The 18,811-nt window shown below is 48.2% G+C and overlaps 1 protein-coding gene across 4 annotated transcripts in view; it reads left to right on the top strand.

Annotated features, from left to right (window-relative positions):
* The window catches only part of SLA2 (Src like adaptor 2), a 28,724-nt gene that overhangs the window by 1,425 nt on the left and 8,488 nt on the right, over positions 1 to 18,811 (top strand). The window contains exons 2-6 of one of the 4 annotated variants that reach the window (XM_070420262.1): positions 1,491 to 1,544; positions 2,351 to 2,484; positions 5,076 to 5,175; positions 5,542 to 5,628; positions 7,280 to 7,383. In XM_070420262.1, the coding sequence (XP_070276363.1) occupies positions 2,394 to 2,484; positions 5,076 to 5,175; positions 5,542 to 5,628; positions 7,280 to 7,383 (382 nt within the window). In that variant the 5' untranslated portion in view covers positions 1,491 to 1,544; positions 2,351 to 2,393. Of the gene's footprint in view, positions 1 to 1,490; positions 1,545 to 2,338; positions 2,485 to 5,075; positions 5,176 to 5,541; positions 5,629 to 7,279; positions 7,384 to 18,811 lie in introns of all 4 variants that reach the window. The other 3 variants (XM_070420264.1, XM_070420261.1, XM_070420265.1) reach the window with 3 other exon arrangements.

Genomic DNA, 18,811 nt, shown 5'->3' with positions numbered 1-18,811 from the left:
CCATAGCCCTGTGGACTCGGTGTTATCCCTAATTCACAGATGAGATGGAAAGGATGCATGCTCTTTCTGAAAGTCACACAGCTCCAGCCTGGTTGGCCTGAATTAATCACTCATGCTACCTGGGAAAGATCTCCCCTGGGATTTTCTGCACAGTAGAGCATAGAGCCCGCACCTCATACTCAAGGGGAAAGGCTGGGGAGCAGCAGGAATGTTGAAAACCTGACCTGAAGGGGTGTCTTAGCAGTGAAGGAGTCGAGACCTGAGGAGGCAGCAGCACCATCTAGGCTGCCAAGGCTTCAGAATCCCAAAGTCAGCAGGAGCCACTTGCTAATTAGGCCTGTTTTGTATTAAAGAGCTCCTGTCCGCCCTGCCTGGTTTAGCTCAGTGGATAGAGCGTCGGCGTGCGGACTGAGGGGTTCCAGGTTTGATTCCAGTCAAGGGCACATGCCCGGTTTGTGGGCTCCATCCCCAGTGGGGGACGTGCAGGAGGCAGCCAATCAATGATTCTCTCTCATCATTGATGTTTCTTTCTCTCCCTCTTTCTTCCTCTCTGAAATCAATTAAAATATAAAATTTTTTTAAAAAGGGAGCTCCTGTCCCGTGAATCCTGAAACCCCAGTGGGAGGCAGCAGAAACAGGCACTGTTAGCCCCTGTCGATGACACAGAACTGAGGGCAATTTCCTTGCACATAAGGCAGGATTTTTACTCCAGACAGGACTGGCCTGTGAGGCCCTAGAAGTCAATCCATGATAGTGACAGACACCTGTCCTCACCCGTGCATGGTGTTAGGATTCAAGGGTAAGGACAGAGCCTGCTATATCACAAACTAGTGTAATTATGCATCTCTCTACGGAAAGGAATGAAACCACCTCCCTGAAACACTTTAAAATAATGTTTAGAAAAATCAGCATCACCCTGGAAAACTGGGAATTTAAATTATTTTAAGGATAAGACAACTGTCCAGCCCTGGTCAGCTAGCTCATTTGGTTAGAGCCTCATCCCAATAAGCCAAGGTTGCAGGCTCCATCCCCCGTCAGGGAACATACAAGCACCAACCAATGAATGCATAAATGGGTGGAACAACAAGTTTCTCCTCTTTCTCTCTCTCTCTCTCTCTCTCTCTCTCTCTCTCTCTCTCCTCTCATTTTTTTTTAAGACACTGTCCAAAGAACTAATAATTACATTCATCAATTTAGTTCATATGTATTGACCACCTTCTGTGGGCCAAGGGTCTCACAAAATGCTGAGAAAACAGGCAAATAAGGAGAGGTCCTGTCTTCATTGAGCTGTAGAATAATGGGATATTAAATAAACAAAAGCTTTAATAAATGAATAAAACAGGAAGGAACACAACCGGGAGCCAAGAGAGAAAAGGGAAGGCTCTTAGGAGCAGCCTCTGGTGAGTGACATTCAAGGCATATGAAGTAGAAGCAGGCTTTTCACATGTGTGATCTCTGAAGTGTTAAGTATTGTTATCCCCATTTTTCAGATAAGGAAGTGGAGGCAGAGAGGAAATGGCTCCACACCAATCTTCTAAAGCCTTGTAAGTCATCACTGTGTCACACAGCCTCCTAGTCATCTTTGCCCAGCATCACCTTAGCTTGCTGTGACACCAGATTCCCCTTGTCCACTTTTTTGTTGTTGTTGTTAATCCTCACTTGAGGATATTTTCCATTGATCTTTTAGAGAGAGTGGAAGGGAGAAGGAAAGACAGAGATATCAATGTGAAAGAAACACATCGATTGGTTGCCTCCTGCATGCACCCCGATCAGGGCCCCAGACCAGGGAGGAGCCTGCAACCAAGGTACATGCCCTTGACCGGGATCGAACCTGGGACCCTTTGGTCCACAGGCCGACAATCTATCCAATGAGCCAAACTGGCTAGGACCCCTTTGTCCACTTGTAACCCTAGCCATGGGTTCTGGTATGCCTAGAGTGAACTCTGACCTATCATTGTCCCCTGTCACCCAAAATATGATCCCAGGTCAGGAAATGGTTCTGGGTGGACCATCTGAATGAACAGCAAGGGCTGGGGGGTTCAGAGAAAGCTTCCTGGGACAGGGGGCGATTAAGACAGCCCTGAAGGGGAAATGGGACCTTCCAGCCAATGGGCGGTACTCCACACACACAAAGGCCCAGAAACAGAACAGCGCATGGCTGCAGCACAGAAACACGAGAGAAAACAGGGTCCACAGTGAAGAGACCCTTCGCAGTCTGGAGCCTGGTCCTGATGGGAGGGAGATTATGTGCAGGTCTCAGCAAGGAGGTTAGTAGGACAGAGCCAGGGAGGGAGGGTGCCGCACCAGGCCTGGAGCCACAGTTCTGTCCCCATCATAGCCTCTCTTTCAGAATTCTCTCCACGATGTGCTTCTGAGAGTTCTTCTGAGAGGCGATGGGAAGTCAACCCAGCAGAGGGAAAAGCCTGCCAAGCCCAAGCTCAAGTCCCTCTGTCCAAGACCAGGGCCCTGTACCCGTGCAACCAGGTAAGCTTCGGGGCCCAGACAGCCAGGTCTTTCCCAGGCACCACCAGGCTGCCCAGGGCCTTCCTGACCAGCCTCTCCAAACAGCGTCAAGTGTCATTGAGTGCCTGCTGTATACCAGGCCCTCCCTGTAAGCCATCCAGGCAGACCCTGCTCTTGTAGAGCTTACATTTTAGTAGTCAACATTAAACAACCAGGTAAAGGAGAAAATCTAAGAGAGTGACAGTTGCTAACCAGGCTGGGGGATAGTCCTGCAGGCATTTCCCAAGGCTTCCTTCCTCCTCAACCAATGTATTTGGAGACTGAGCTGGCAACTCTAAGACCAATCCCACTTGTGTAGCTCTCCATAGCTGCACTGTCCGTTACAATATCCTCTAATTATGTGAAGCTATTTAAATTTAAGTTAAAACTAATTTAAATGAAATAAAATTAAATATTCAGCTCCTCAAGTCACACTGGCTGCATTTTAAGTGCTCAAAGCCAAAGGTAGCTACTGGCTACCTTAATTGGACAGCAAAGTTATAGAACATTTTCATCATCATTTCTATCTATAAAATTCTAGACAGTGATGCCCCAGAGTCTCTCCTCTTATCCTGAGAGATGCTGTGAAATACTTGAAGCAAAATTAAAGCTATGACAATTGGAAAAAATTGTCATATACAATGAATATGTTGAACCTATAGCTGTTATTTTCTAAGGTAGTCCTGAATAAAAATGCTACTTTTTAGGACAATTAGACAATCAAAATAAATTCTAATATTTTTATGTCAAAGCTACTGCCCCTAGTTTTTTTCTTGTTCCCCAAAATAGCCCACAAATCCTTTCTCAAGACACATCCTGATTTGGGGTTTTGATAATGTATTCATCAGAGTTCTGCAGAGAAACAGAACCACAGAACCAATAAGGTATTGGGGTGTGTGCATGCGTGCGTGCGTGTGTGTAGACACAGAGAGAATTTATTTTAAGAAATTGGCTCATGCAATTGTGGGGGCTGGCAAGTCTCAAATTTGTAGGGCAGGCCGGCAGGCTGCTGACCCAGGGAAGAGCTGATGCTGCAGAATTCCAGAGTTGAGTCTGGAGGCAGAATTCCCTCTTCCTCAAAGGACCTCAGTCTGTTCCTTAACGTCTTCAAGTGGTTGGAAGAGACCCACGCCCATTATGGAGAATAGTCTGTTTTATTCAGCGTCTACTGATTTAAAATGTTAATCTCATCTAAAAAATACCTCTACAGGAACATCTAGACTGGTGTTTGACCAAATATCTGGGGATTTTGGGCTAGCCATATTGAGACATAAAATTAACCATCACAGATAACAGGATTACTCTAAACCAAGTGGCACTTTTAGGAGGAAGGACATGGAAAACACACTTAAACAGAACTAGGAGATTGCAGAATCAGATGTCTGCATATTAGTGTTTGGGCAGGATCTGTCTGAGTCTGAAAACTCCCTTACAATGTCTGGGGCTTCCTTCCCTCTCCTCAGCCCCTGCCCCCAGTATCCTCATCTCCCTGATATCACTCTCTCCAACCACTACAGCCATTGAGTCCCAAAGCCCTATGCCCTGTAGCCACCCAATCTGCACAGAGAGCCTGGGGCCCAGCAGGCCTCTCAGGAAGAGACCTGGAAACCACACAGACCTCCACCTCATTTCCTCTGAATCTAGCTATAAGCAGCAGCCCCAGGGCTGCTCTGAGTCATGCCCAGGGTGGCGGTGGGGGGGCAGTGGGGCGGGGGTTGTGTGTGTGAATCTCCCAGCCCCCATGCAGGTGTCCTGCCTTTGAGGGCTGTGTTCCCTCCTCTACCAGGGTCTCCTGGAAAAGGACAGGCCTCTCTCTGTAGGTCTAGTTCTGGTCACAGCAGAAACATGGCTTTTGGGCAACCTGTTCCATGAGTTATCTGTGCATCAGCCTTACATCCATCCAAAGCCTAAGGCTTTTGTGCCAGGCCTTGTGCACATACAACCAGGGTTCACAGTAGTAGACAAGACCACAGTCCCTGCCTTCAGAGACAGGGTCCCAGAGATGGGTGTTTAGCCAATGATCAGTTATAGTTGTGTTAGATTTTGGCAACAATGTGATTTAAGAGACTCTGACCAAGAGTGTCTGCTAGAGGTTTGTCAGGGAAGGCTTCCCTAAGGAAGGGACATCTCATGCGGGGAGTGAAGGATGCAGGTGAGTCAGCCAGGTGGAGGGGGGCAATCGAGGAGACAACATATGCAGCTTAGCAGTTCCTAGAGGTGCATGGCCAGGGCTTCCAGGAGGGGGAGGGACCCTTCCCAGAAACCTGGTTTGACCCTTATGGTAGGATGCCCTCCACGAGACTTGCTTGCATTGTTTATTCAGGTGTTGGGAATTTCCTTGCACCTGGGATGTCCAGGTCCTGTGCTACAGACAGTTCAGAGAACGAAAACACCAGGGTCAGAGGAGCTCCTATCTGGGGTCACCACAGGGATCTCCACGTGTGTCTGAGAAGACACATAGGAACCAGCCCGGGTGCCTATGTGAGGGTTGATGGTGGGATCCCAGACTCCTAGACCTCACATCTGGAGACCGGGCTGGCCAAGAGGCTGATCATCTCTGTCCCTCCATCCAGAAAGGAGAAAGGCCACAGCCGTGGCCCTGGGCAGTTTCCCGGTGGGAGAGCAGGCAGAGCTGTCACTGAGACTGGGGGAGCCACTGACCATCATCTCTGAGTAAGTCGTTCCAAGGGCATTGTGTGGGGTGATCTGCTCCCTCCCCTTGATACCTGAAGATGCACTGATGGGAGGAAGGGCCACTCCCTCCAGGAGAAAAGAGCATGGCCTTTGGTGCCAAGCTCCCATGTGGCCCTGATGTTGGGATTTCAGGCAGCATGACACACCTACAGGGAGAAGCAGTGGGTGGGCAGGCCATACAAGGGGTCCTGCATCATGCCATTTACTGCCCAGGGGGTACCTGGGTTAGTTGGTGCAAGGAAAACTGGGAAACTCAGGTGGAATCCAGCCTGGTAGGGCCTCATAAATCTCAAATGAGCAGTTCCAAGGGCCTTCTGAGAGGGTCTCCCTCCTTTCTCTCTGCAGAGACGGAGACTGGTGGACGGTGCTGTCAGAGGGCTCAGGCAGAGAGTACCGCGTTCCTAGCATCCATGTGGCCAAAATCTCCCATGGGTGAGTTTCCACTCCAGGGCCTGCTTTAGGGGACCTTCCTGCTTTCACTTCCCACAAGCGTAGTCCTTGATGTCCAGTCCTGTGCTGAGCAAAGCTGGGGACAGGGGAGAATCAGGCCCAGACTCTGCCCTCAGGAGCAGACAGGCCTGCAGGACTTGGGAGCCCAGAGGAGCTGGTTTGCAGGCAATGTGGTGGTACTAGTAGAGAATGCTAAAGGGGACTTGCAAGAGATGGAGCAGCCTGAATAAATGTCCTGAGGCAAGAAAACAAGGGCTTCTGAGGGAGGGCCAGACCTGGGACACAGAGCACTGCCAGCTCTCTGCCAAAAGCCAGTGACAAAAGGAACGGACTCCAGAGCCAATCCCGTGCCTGGAGAGAGAGGAAGGGCAGTGCCTTTCGGTGGGACCTGCCTGAACAACACCGGGCCAGGAACATGTCCCTGTGCAAGTACAAGCTGTGACCTCCCCTCTGCGGCTCTGAGAGAGAGTAGGGCTGCAGCACTGCAGGGCCTTCCTGTTCTGGGGCTCACGGTGTGTCGGCTCTGCTGAGAGTAACACAGTGATCCTGGGACGTGTGGACACCTCATGGGATCAGCTCTCAGAGTTGTCGGCCAGCTAGGGGAACCCACCTTGCCATGTGTGCTCTGATGTCTGGGCCTACTGGTTGGAGGTTTTACACCCACAGCATGGCACTAAGTTTAAGCTAAGGGACACTGACTCTCTAGAAGTGCCCTCCCCTTGCCACTCTTTCATTTACATCCTCAGTTTTCATAAGACATGACAATTTTTATAAGTCAACAAGAATGACTTGTTTTATTTAGTATAAAACGAGTCTAAGTTTGCTGCTGGCACCAAGTAAGACACAGCTTCTCTAATCTGTTTACTTGGAATCATCTCAACTCTGACTCTGGCTCTGACTGTGGAATTTCACAAAATGACACAGAGACAGCATTTCCATCGAATCAGCTTCTGTCGGCTTTGTCTGGGGTCACAGGGCATGACTTAGGAGGCTGATGACTTAGGGCCAGAAAATTCCTGAAGAACCACCCTGAACTTCCCATTACAGTTAAGTCCATATAGATATATAGGTGAGGGATTAAGGGAAAAGAGGGAAAAAAATATGGGCTCAGAGTAATCAAAATCCCAGCATGGAAAGAGGCGTCGGGGAGCAGGGTGGTAGAAGGGCTGAGCTTTGAGAGGCACATATGGTGACCAGTGGGCTGCATGATATTTTCCAAAATTTTAGGCATCTTGAACATTTGAGTTCCAGCTTGTCTGTCCACAAAACAGCTTTGTTGCGAGTTATATTTCTGTGATAATGAAAAAAGTTCGCCTGCATACCTTGGGCTACAAAGTTAATCTTTAAAATGCCCAAATAAAATACTTACTAAAATTTTAAAACAAAATACAACGAACAATTCTTGGAAAGGTGAGTAGCATAGTGATGGTAGGAGACTGGGCAGTGGTAGAAGAGAGGCCAGGACCTCCCAACTTGCTCCCAGCTCCCTGGGCTCTTGGGAATGAGATCTCCAGGCAGAAAAGGCTGGGGCTGACCCCATGAGGGTTTCCTCAGAGGCCCTGGAGCCAGGACCAGGAGGACAAAGCTGGGGGGCCACCACCCCCAGGCTGACCCCCGTCTGCTTCTTCCCCAGGTGGCTGTATGAGGGCCTGAGCCGGGAGAAAGCTGAGGAATTGCTGTTGCTGCCTGGAAACCCTGGAGGGGCTTTCCTCATTCGGGAGAGCCAGACCAGGAGAGGTGGGTAAGCCCTACTGGGGCTTGACTTGGGGGTCAGAGGTGAAGTGCAAAGAGCTGGAGTCAGGCAGTCTGGCTAACTGGCTGCCATGTTGCTGCAGTGAGAGCCCATTAGCAATTGAGAACTAACCTGCATTTCTAACAGGATGTAAATGGCCCTCAGTAGGGAATCCAACAAAAACCTTCCCTGACCAGCAATGATTTGTCCCTCCCCAAGACACCAGACATGATCCTATCTCTTAGCAAAATGTTGACAAGTTGACAAAGTCTCCGTGCTTTGGGGCACCAGCCAGTCAGAGCCAGAAAACCCCATTGGAAGCCATCTCATGACCTTCCTTTCTCTGCTGTTCAGATGGGGAAAGAGGCCGAAGGAGGCATAGGGACATGTCACATTGCACATTCATAGGAGACTTCTCCCACCTCAAGTACAGGGCCTTTGCAAACAAAACATGAAGTTGATGGAGTCTATCTCTGATGCCCCTTCCTCCCTCTGAGCTGCTGACCTGAGTCCCTTACGGCAGAGGCAGAGAGGGACATTGAAGGAGTGGCAGCAGCCACGTTTGTGTTTAGGCCCTTTCAGTGCCCTCAAACAATCCTGTGGGGGTTGTTCTTCCGTTGTACCCATTTTACAGAGCGGAAACTAAGGCTTAGAGAAGAGAAACGATTTGCCTGGGGAGACACAGCTAAGAAGTGCAGAGCTGGGATTCAAGCCCAGCCAGAGTTTACCTCACTTTAGACACCCAGGAAAGGCCCACATGTGACAATAATGGTAGAACTACAAGCACAGTGGTGGTGTAGGGAGGAGATAGTCACAAGTGAGGACCAGCCTCCAGTCCTCGCCCTAATTTGAAACAGCTATGATGGGCTGTCAGGGTTCTTTGTTATTTACTCAGTCTCCCTCCTGGGGGAGCCCCTCTAGCGAATCCTTGCCTCTCCTCCCCTTTCTCCAGGAGCTCCCTGATTTGACCTCTCCCCAGCCCCTCTGGCTATTCTCCAGGCAGCATGAGTATTCCACCCTCACACACACCTATAGGTTGCTGGGATGGGGGCTGGGTCCGAGTGCAGCAGCTGCAAACAGGAAACCACAGCGATGGTGTTGACTTGGGTCAGGGGCTTGTAGCCAGGGCCCCAGTGAGCACTGAAAGCCACAGGAAGTGCTTTGTGCTCAGCTCCTGACCCGCCCCCCCCCCCCCCTTTCTCTGGCCTGGTTCAACACCAAGAGCATACTGACCAGCCCTTATGGTCACTCTACCCCAGGGGTCCTCAAACTACGGCCCGCAGGCCACATGCAAATACAAATATTGTATTTGTTCCCGTTTTGTTTTTTTACTTCAAAATAAGATATGTGCAGTGTGCATAGGAATTTGTTCATCGTTTTTTTTAAAACTATAGTCCGGCCCTCCAACGGTCTGAGGGACAGTGAACTGGCCCCCTGTTTAAAAAGTTTGAGGACCCCTGCAAGGCACATATACAAGGGAAGTATCTGAGAAATACTAGGACAGGAGAAAGCAGATAAGGATCCACATGGTTACTGGGGTTAAGGTTAGATTGGACTCGGAGCGTCCCCACAGCCAACACCACGGGGGTAGATCAGAATGCAGCTCTCAGTATCAGAAAAGGAAGAGACTTGCCAATTCTGCAAGAAAGGCAAAGGTTTCCCTTGTATTACCTTGTAATCCCTCATCTGGGGCTTCCTTTTGGACAGTTTGTCAAACTGGAAACCATGAGTCTTGTAGGCCAAGAAATCATTTTAGTTCCGTTGTTATTGACCAGAGGGTCTCAAATTGTGTGGGCCTCAGAGTCACCTGGTGGGCTTATTAGAACAAAAAACTGGCCCCCACACCCAGTGCTGATGCAGACGGTCTGGGGCAAGGCCTGAGGCTTCGCCTCTCCAGCAGGTGATGAGGCTGCTGCTGTTGGCCTGGGGACCACACTTTAAAAACCACTGATCTGGACCTTGGTTGCACTTTGAAATCATCTGGGGGAACTTTATAAACTGCTGATGCCTGCACCCGCCCCCAGAGTTTCTGACTTAATTGGTCAAGGGTATGGCCTGGGCCCTGGAATCTGTAAATGCTCTCCAGGTGATTTTTTTCCCCTTCTGGTCTGCTGTTTGTTTACTTGTTTTTTGGATTCCACATATTGCATTTGTCTTTATCTGACTTATTTCTCTCAGCACAATATCCTCTAGGTCTATCCAGGTTGTTGCAAGTGGCAAGATTTCATTCTTTTTTAAATTTTTATGGCCAAGTCTTATTTCATTGTATATATGCACCACTTCTTTATCCACTCATCTATTCGTGGGCACTTAGGTTGCGTGAATATCTTGGCTATTGTAAATAATGCTGCAATGAACATATGGATACATGTCTTTTTTATTTATTGCTTTGCCCCCAGGTGATTCTGATGTGCAGCCAGGGTCAAAACCCAGGGCCCTGTAATTCACTGATATGTAGTGGATCTGGACCAGTGAGTGAAATGAAATACAGCAGAAAACTTAAGAGTGTATCACTGGGGTTGGGGAAAATATTGCTTCATCAAACTTTTGTTTGTGTCCTGGATCATAGTGTAAAATTTCATACTGTGGTTTGTGGTAAAAAAAAATGTTTGACACTGCAGCTTTGGGGCCCGAGTGACATCCTAGAGCAGTGCTTCTCAGACTTGCGTGAACAGGAACTATCGGGAGCTGCTTGACAGTGCAGACCCTTGAGCCCCACCTCAGACCTACTGAATCGGACTATTGGGCTCCGAGGTCAGAAATCTGCTCCCTTCACAACCCCCCCTCCCCCATGCTTCTTATGTTCTTTTAAGTTTGAAAACACACTTAAAATCTAGGGAACCCAGATTTAATAAGAGACTGTGTATTTTATGTTTACATGTTGCATCTTGTCATATATAATGGTAGTTAACTGTTGACCGAGTGAGTAATATCAGGACCAGCTTTTCTTTGGCTCAAGGTCTAGATGTACCTCTGGGAAGGCAATTCTGCAGGGGCTCTGAGCCTGTGTGTGGACAGAGGAGGAAGGCCTGTGAGCTTCCAAGAACCCTACTCACAGTCTGTAGGGGGAGGGAGAAAGCCCCCTTCCTTTCTCTAGAGTCCCTCTGGCATACTTGATTGTGTTCTAAGCCAGGGGTAAGCCATGGCAGGGCCCAAGTCAGGCCCAAAACTTTGGTCTGTGAAGGAGCACTGAAGACTTTGTGGAGGTCACAGGACTGTTCCAGAAGTCAGGGCCAGGCCCAACAGTATCACCCCCTTGTCTTCCTGCTGTCCTACTATGTGTCTGTTCTGTGTTGGACACTGTAAAGGTGATTGATTAGCAAGACATGCTTCCTGAGGGGCTCACCTCTGTCCATTCTGAGGGGCTCACCTCTGTCCATTCTGTCAGTTGGCATCTCCTGGGAGTCAGGGCTGTTAACTCATGGTTCCTGCCCCCAGGCTCAGACAGTGGAGGGTCCAAGGTTCAGCATTCTCCTCAAGGCTATCAGCTTCTCAGAGACCTCAGCAGAGGAAGTTCAGGAGGATCCTGCTAGGTCTACCTCCCACACACAGCTCCTAATCTGACCCCTCTCACCACTGAGAACCCCCCGCCTTCCCCACTCCTGGCATTGTCATCAGAACACCTGGGAGAACATGGTGCTTGACCCCAGAGGTCTCTGCAGGCCAGGGTATGGCATTGGCTAAGCCTTCTGGAGCGTTCCCAGGGTGAGGACTTTGGATTTAAGTGTGACAGGGAGGGTTCTGAGTAGGGGAGTGACATGACCTGATCCCTCAACTGCTATGAAGAGAGGGTTTGGCAGGGGGTAAGGTAGAAATGGGAAGCCACGGCAGGCTCCATCTGGGTGAGAAGTGGTCAGATTCTGGATGTGTTCTCAGTGTAGCCATTAGGGTTTTCTGTCGGGCTGGATGTGAGGTTGAGAGAATGGCAGCAGTTAAGGATGACTCCAGGGTTAGTAGCTTAGTAATGGGTAAATAATGCTGCTGTTTTCTGAGATGGGAAGATGGTCGGACCACCCCTTGGGAGGCTCACAGTTGGTTATGTGTTTTGTGGCAGGTGAGGGGTAGGGTTGAGAGACAGAAGATGGCAGAGCAGGACGCTTGGTGCCACAAAGCACTTGTGCCTGGGCAGGCCTAGAGCTGGGGCTTCTCTTAGGCAGAGGCCTTCTGGAGGAGTTGTCTGAGCAGAGCTGAGTTGTAAAGGGAAGGATGGGGTTACTCAGGTGGAAAAGTGGTACATATAGAAGGAACAGTGTAAGCAAAGGGCCAGCGGCCTATACGCGTTATTGGGTGCTTGCTTCTTGCCAGACATGCTAAATGCTTTACCTGCTTCATCACCTGCATCCTCGTGGTGATCTGGTCAGACTGGGACAATTATCATCACTCTTTACAGATGAAGAAACAGAGCTGAGAGATCAAATAATGTGCTGTAAAGTGTGTGCAATTTAAACCCAGGAGTCTGAGTTAAAAAGGAGATGTCCTGGGACTGGGAGAGAGCAGTAGGCATTTGGGACTGGCTGAAACATGAGTGGAAAGGAACAGTGGGTAACAGGCACATAGGCCACTTACAGATGACCTTGGTAGGTGACCTGTCCCCACAGTGGTGTTGAAAGCCTCACATGAGTTTGACAGAGCTTATTATACCTTTCTGGTTCTAGTAACTGTGGTGATAGTGGTCAGAGTGGAGCTGCTGAAGAACCATGCAGAGGATGTAGGGACTTGGTCGTTTAGTTTATGTGGGTTGGTTGGCCTCTGGAACCTATTTTCAGATATTTAGCCTTTTCCAAAACAGGGTTTTTTCAGGGTCACAGAATAGCTCCAGAAGAGACTATTCTTAAAAATACAGAGGTGAAAGAGCTTTTAGATTCATGTAGAGAACAAAGAAAAGGAAGCAGGGATCCTACTCCACACTTCTCTTTATATCCTGTATCCTTGCTAAATTCACTTATTAGTTCTAGTAGCTTTTTTTGTAGATTCCTTATGATTTTCTATATATATGATCACCGTGTCTATAAATACAATTTATTTTCCAATCCATATGTCTTTTATTTCTTTTTCTTGCCTTATATTACTGAGTAGGACCTCTAGTATGAATGAAGTGATGAGAACATTTTTGCTATATTCCCAATGTCATAAAAAATATCCAGAAAAGTGCAGGAAAGAAGAGACTTTATTCAGTTGAAACAGTTTGCAAACCAGAGAAATGCAGGCTCCAGTGGAAACTGAAAGTGCACTATACCCAGACAAAGGGAGGCCACCTTTTATAGAGAAAGTTCCCAATTGGTCTAATTTTATGCAAATTAGGTTTCCAGATTCATATAGTTCTGAATGGTCTGAATTATGCAGTTCTGATTGGTTAGTACTGTGTGTTTTGATTGTTGAATAATCAGTATAGGACAGTTCTTATTGGTTGGTATAGATGCAAAGGAAGATATAATTGTGTAGTTCTTTTTATTTGTTTGTGTGTTTATTTATTGTTAATCCTCACCCTAGGATATTTTCCCATTGATTTTTTAGAGAGAGTGAAAGGGAGAGGTAGAGACAGAGAGAAAAACATCGATGTGAGAGATTGGTTGCCTCTGCACGCACTCCCAGACCACAGCCAGGGATCAAGCCTACAATCAAGGTAGATGCCCTTGATCAGAATCAAACCCAGGATCCTTCAGTTTGGCTGACACTCTATCCACTGAGCCAAACCAGCTAGGGCTAATTGTGCAATTCTGATTGGACAGGGCAGGTTTCAGTCCATTGGTTGAAAGACCAAACCAGGGGTTCTCTGCAGTGGTTTACTGCGTGCGTAAATAAGCAGGCATAGTGTGGGAACCTGAGAGTTCAGTCTGAGGTTCTTCCCAGTTTACAGAGTAAGTGAAGAGCCCCTGCAGGCAAATGGTCCTTAGGCTCTTATTTATAAAATACTAGAGGCCCCGAGCATGAATTTGTGCACGGATGGGGTCCCTCAGCCTGGCCAGTGATGGGGGCTGTCTTGGGAAGTTGGCTGGCTGTGGGAGGGACTGCAGGAGGTTGAGTGTCTGCCCCCTGGTGGTCAGTGCGTGTCATAGCTACCAGCCGGTCATCCAATCATCCAGTCTTAATGGTCACTTAGGCATTTTTTTTAAATTTTCTTTTGAGAGTTTTATTATTTTATTTTATTTATTTTTTTGTATCTTTTTAAAAAATTAAATCTTTATTGTTCAGATTATTACAGTTGTTCCTCTTTTTTCCCCCCATAGCTCCCCTCCACCCGGTTCTCACCCCACCCTCTGCCCTTACCCCCCCCCCACTGTCCTCATCCATAGGTGTACGATTTTTGTCCAGTCTCTTCCTGCACCCCCACACCCCTTCCCCCCACCCCCGAGAATAGTCAGTCCACTCCCTTTCTATGCCCCTGATTCTATTATATTCACCAGTTTATTCTGTTCATCAGATTATTTATTCACTTGATTTTTAGATTCACTTGTTGATAGATGTGTATTTGTTGTTCATAATTTTTATCTTTACCTTTTTCTTCTTCTTCCTCTTCTTAAAGGATACCTTTCAGCATTTCATATAATACTGGTTTGGTGGTGATGAACTCCTTTAGCTTTTTCTTATCTGTGAAGCTCTTTATCTGACCTTCAATTCTGAATGATAGCTTTGCTGGATAAAGTAATCTTGGTTGTAGGTCCTTGGTATTCATCACTTTGAATATTTCTTGCCACTCCCTTCTGGCCTGCATAGTTTCTGTTGAGAAATCAGCTGACAGTCGTATGGGTATTCCCTTGTAGGTGATTGACTTTTTTTCTCTTGATGCTTTTAAGATTCTCTCTTTGTCTTTTGCTCTTGGCATTTTAATTATGATGTGTCTTGGTGTGGTCCTCTTTGGATTCCTTTTGTTTGGGGTTCTCTGCGCTTCCTAGACTTGTAAGTCTATTTCTTTCACCAGGTAGGGGAAGTTTTCTGTCATTATTTCTTCAAATAGGTTTTCAATATCTTGCTCTCTCTCTTCTGGCACCCCCATAATTTGGATGTTGGTACGCTTGAACTTGTCCCCGAGGCTCCTTACACTATCTTCATATTTTTGGATTCTTTTTTCTTTTTGTTTTTCCGGTTGGGTGTTTTTTGCTGCTTTGAATTTCAAATCTTTGACTTGATTCTTGCGATCCTCTAGTCTGCTGTTGGAACTCTGTATAATATTCTTTATTTCAGTCAGTGTATGCTTAATTTCTAGTTGGTCCTTTTTCATAACCTCGAGGGTCTCACTAGATTTCTTGAGGGTCTCACTAAATTTATCGGCAGTTTCTAGAAAATTCTTGAACAACCTTATGAGTGTGGTTTTGAACTCTATATCCAGTAGTTTGCTTTCCTCCATCTCTGTCATTTGTGACCTGTTTCTTTGTCTCCGCATTTTGGCTGCTTCCCTGTGTTGATAGAGTGGCTTTCTGTGCTAGGTGTCCTATAGGGCCCAGTGGCTCAGCCTCCCCAATTACCTGAGGTGGACACTCTTGGTGCACCCCTTTGTGGGCTTTGTGCACAGTCTTGTTGTAGTTAAGCCTTGATTGTTGTAGGTATCACTGGGAGGAATTGACCTTCAGGCCAATTGGCTGTGAGAATCAGCTGTGTCTGCAGTGGGAGAACTTCTGTGCTGGAGACACCCTTCTGGGGCAAAACTTGCTTCAGTAGGGCTTTGGTGCTCACTGAGTCTGCCCCCTGAGTGTGTCCCTTATGGATCTGAGGAGTTGTAATCTGGATGGTCCCACTCTGACCACTGGGTACACTGGCTCTTGGATCTCTAAGGAGGTGCTAATTTAGCCTCTGCCTGAGGCTACCCAGCAGGATCTATGGAGAGATCTTCAGATTCCTCTTCTTTGTTTGGGGTTTGGAGATGCCCAGATGAGGCCCAGCTGTGAAGCAATGCAAGCTGCTGTGGGGCCTTGGGCCTTCTTTTGGAAGTTCTGGGTCTCTCTGACTCAGCTGCAGTTTGTTAGGTAATTTTAGATTGCAAAGGGCCAGGCCTTTCATATGCAAAAGCCTCTGGGCACAGCTTGGGTGGGGCGGGGTCTCAGGGAATCAACAGGGCGGAGCAAGCAGCTATGGCTGATCCTCAGCCCTCCCCTAAGGGGCCCCGCATCTCAGTGTCCCAGTAATCTCTGCAAGCACCTCTGAGAGAAAGCCGCCCTCGAGTTCCAACCGATGCCAGACAGTCCAGTTTCTCCCTGTATGAGTCTGGGTCCCCAGAGACTCGCCCAGAACTGGAGTTCAGAGCAGCCGGGAGCTTGAGACTCCCTCCTGATTGAAAAAGACAACTGTGTCCTCAGTTGCCAGACCTTTCCACGTGCGCCTCCGTACCTCTGCACTTTACTTCCACACCTCCTCTGAGTCTCAGTGTGCTTTTCTCTTTCCTTCTAGTTGTAGAATTTCCACTCAGCCAGCCTTCCTGTGGTTCTGGATGATGTTCGTTTTGTCTTTCAGTTGTATTTTTGAAGTGGTTGTGTGAGGCAGCAGTTTCCAGTGTTTACCTATGCTGCCATCTTGGTTTCTCTCCTCACTTAGGCTTTTATATATACTAGAGGCCAGTGCACAAAAATTTGTGCACTCGGGGGGGAGGAGGGGTCCCTCAGCCTGGCCTGTGCCCTCTCGCAATCTGGGACCCCTCGGGAGATAACTACCTGCTGGCTTAGGCCTGCTCCCGGGTGGCAGAGGGCAGGCCCAATCCCTAGGTGCAGCCCCTGGTCAGGCTCAGAGCAGGGCTGATTGGGGAGTTGGGGCGCCGCCCCCTGTCATGCATAGAGCAGGGCAGATCGGGAGGCTGCGATGCCACCTTCAGTCACGCTCAGGGTAGGGCCGATTGGGGGGTTGGGGCGCCGCCCCCTGTCACACTCAAGGCAGGGTCGATGGGGAGATTGCAGCGCCACCCCCTGTCACGCACAGAGCAGGGTTGATCAGGGGGTTGGGGAGCTCCCCCCTGTCATGAACAGAGCAGGGCCGATAGGGGAGTTGGGGCACCGCCCCCTGTCACACAAAGAGCAGGACGGATCAGGGGGTTGGGGCGCCACACCCTGTCACACTCAGGGCAGGGCCGATGGGGAGGTTATGGCTCTACCCCGTCACACACAGAGCAGGGCCCGTGGGGGGGCGGGTTGGGCGCCGCACCCTGTCACACACAGAGCAGGGCCGATCAGGGGGTCGGGGCACTGCACCCTGTCACACACAGAGCAGGGCAATCAGGGGGTTGGGGAGCTCACCCCTATCAGGCACAGAGCAGGGCTGATCAGGGGGTTGGGGCGCCTTCCCCTGTCACGAACAGAGCAGGATGGATAGGGAGGTTGTGGCCCCGCCCCCTGTCACACACAGAGCTGTAGGGCGATCAGGGGCTTTGGGCGCTGCCCCCTGTCATGCTGATCCCGGTGCTGGGAGGCATATTACCCTTTTACTATATAGGATAGAGGCCTGGTGCATGGGTGGGGGCCGGCTGGTTTGCCCTGAAGGGTGTCCTGGATCAGGGTGGGGGTCTTGCTTGGGTGCCTGGCCAGCCTGGGTGAGGGGCTGAGGGCTGTTTTCAGGCTGGTGGGTGACTGAAGCTCCCAACCGCTCCTTTTTTTTTTTTCTTATTCTGGGCCAGCTTTAGCTCTGAGGCTTGGCTCCAGCTCTGAGGCCTTGGCTGCTGAAAGCAGGTATCTGGTTTGTTTGGGTTCTATAATCGAAACACTGTTTCAACTCCAGCTCTGAGATCCCAGCTGGCTGAAAGCAGGTTTCTGGGGTTTTGTTTAGCTTCTATATTTGTAACAATGTTTCAAACTGCAAGCTCAGAGGCCGGCAGCGGCAGGCGGGGAATGTTGGCTTCCTCCGTCACTGAAGCAAGCAAGCCTCCTGTTCACTTCAAGCTGCCTGGCTGCCAGCCGCCATCTTGGCTGGCAGTTAATTTGCATATCACCCTGATTAGCCAATGGGAACGGTAGCGGAGGTACCATGTTTCTCTTTTATTAGATAGGATATAGATGAGCCCTTGATTGACCAGGGGGAGTCCATTTCAGCAAATAAATTTCTTCTTGGGGTTCATATCAAATAAATCTTCCTTCATATTCTCTAGAATTCTTCTAGAATTCTTCTTTTAGAATTCTTTTAGAATTCTTATAGAATTTTCAGATGCTCTATGTCCAGTTGAGCAGAATAAAAGCCCCCAAAGAAGTCTAGTTCCTAATCCCTGAACTTGTGAATATGTTACCTAGCACTGCAAAAGGAAGTTTGTATATGTAATTAAGCTAAGGATTTCAAGATGGGGAAACTATCATGGGTTATTCAGATAAACCCAATGAAAGCACCAGGGTCTTTACAAGGGGCAGGCAGGAGGGTCAGAAGTTGAGAGAGATTGGAAGACTGCTGGCTTTGAAGATGGAGAAAGGGGCCAGGATATAAAGAATGCAGGTGGCTTCTAGAAACTGGAAGGCAAAGAAATCTTCCTCTAGAGCAGCGGTTTTCAACCTGTGGGTCGCCAACCTGTGGGTCGCGACCCCTTTGGGGGTCAAATGACCCTTTCACAGGGGTCACCTAAGACCGTAGGAAAACACATATATAATTACATATTGTTTTTGTGATTAATCACTATGCTTTAATTATGTTCAATTTGTTTTGTTTTTTTTTTAATATATTTTATTGATTTTTTACAGAGAGGAAAGGAGAGGGATAGAGAGTTAGAAACATCGATGAGAGAGAAACATCGATCAGCTGCCTCCTGCACATTCCCCACTGGGGATGTGCCCGCAACCAAGGTACATGCCCTTGACCGGAATCGAACTTAGGACCCTTGAGTCCGCAGGCCGACGCTCTATCCACTGAGCCAAACTGGTCAGGGCTATGTTCAATTTGTAACAATGAAAATACATCCTGCATATCAAATATTTACATTACGATTCATAACAGTAGCAAAATTACAGTTATGAAGTAGCAACGAAAATAATTTTACGGTTGGGGGTCACCACAACATGAGGAACTGTATTAAAGGGTCGCGGCATTAGGAAGGTTGAGAACCACTGCTCTAGAGCCTGGAGAAGAAACACAGGCCTGCTGACTCAGTGATCTTAGTTCAGCAATTTAGTGGCTTTAAGCAACACAAATTTATTAGCTTACAGTTATGGAGGTCATAAATCTGAAATGAGTTTCACAGAACTAGCAATAAGAAACTTCTACACCTTCTTTTCATAGTTTTCTGATTTTTTAGAGGGGAGGGGATGGGTATTGAATTCTGTCAAATGATTTTTTTATATTTCTATAGGTGATCATTCTATTAATACAGTGAATTATACTGATGTTCAATTTTTTAAAAATATATTTTTATTGATTTTTTTACAGAGAGGAAGGGAGAGGGATAGAGAGTTAGAAACATCAATGAGAGAGAAACATCGATCAGCTGCCTCCTGCATACCCCCTACTGGGGATGTACCCGCAACCAAGGTACATGCC

This window comes from Myotis yumanensis, unplaced genomic scaffold (genome assembly GCF_028538775.1).
Source record: "Myotis yumanensis isolate MYYU_CA2020_CCGP unplaced genomic scaffold, mMyoYum1.0.hap1 SCAF_7, whole genome shotgun sequence".
In the NCBI taxonomy this organism is placed as follows: Eukaryota; Metazoa; Chordata; class Mammalia; order Chiroptera; family Vespertilionidae; genus Myotis; species Myotis yumanensis.
Note: the sequence above shows the minus strand (reverse complement) of the source record. Positions and strands in the feature narration are given on the sequence as shown.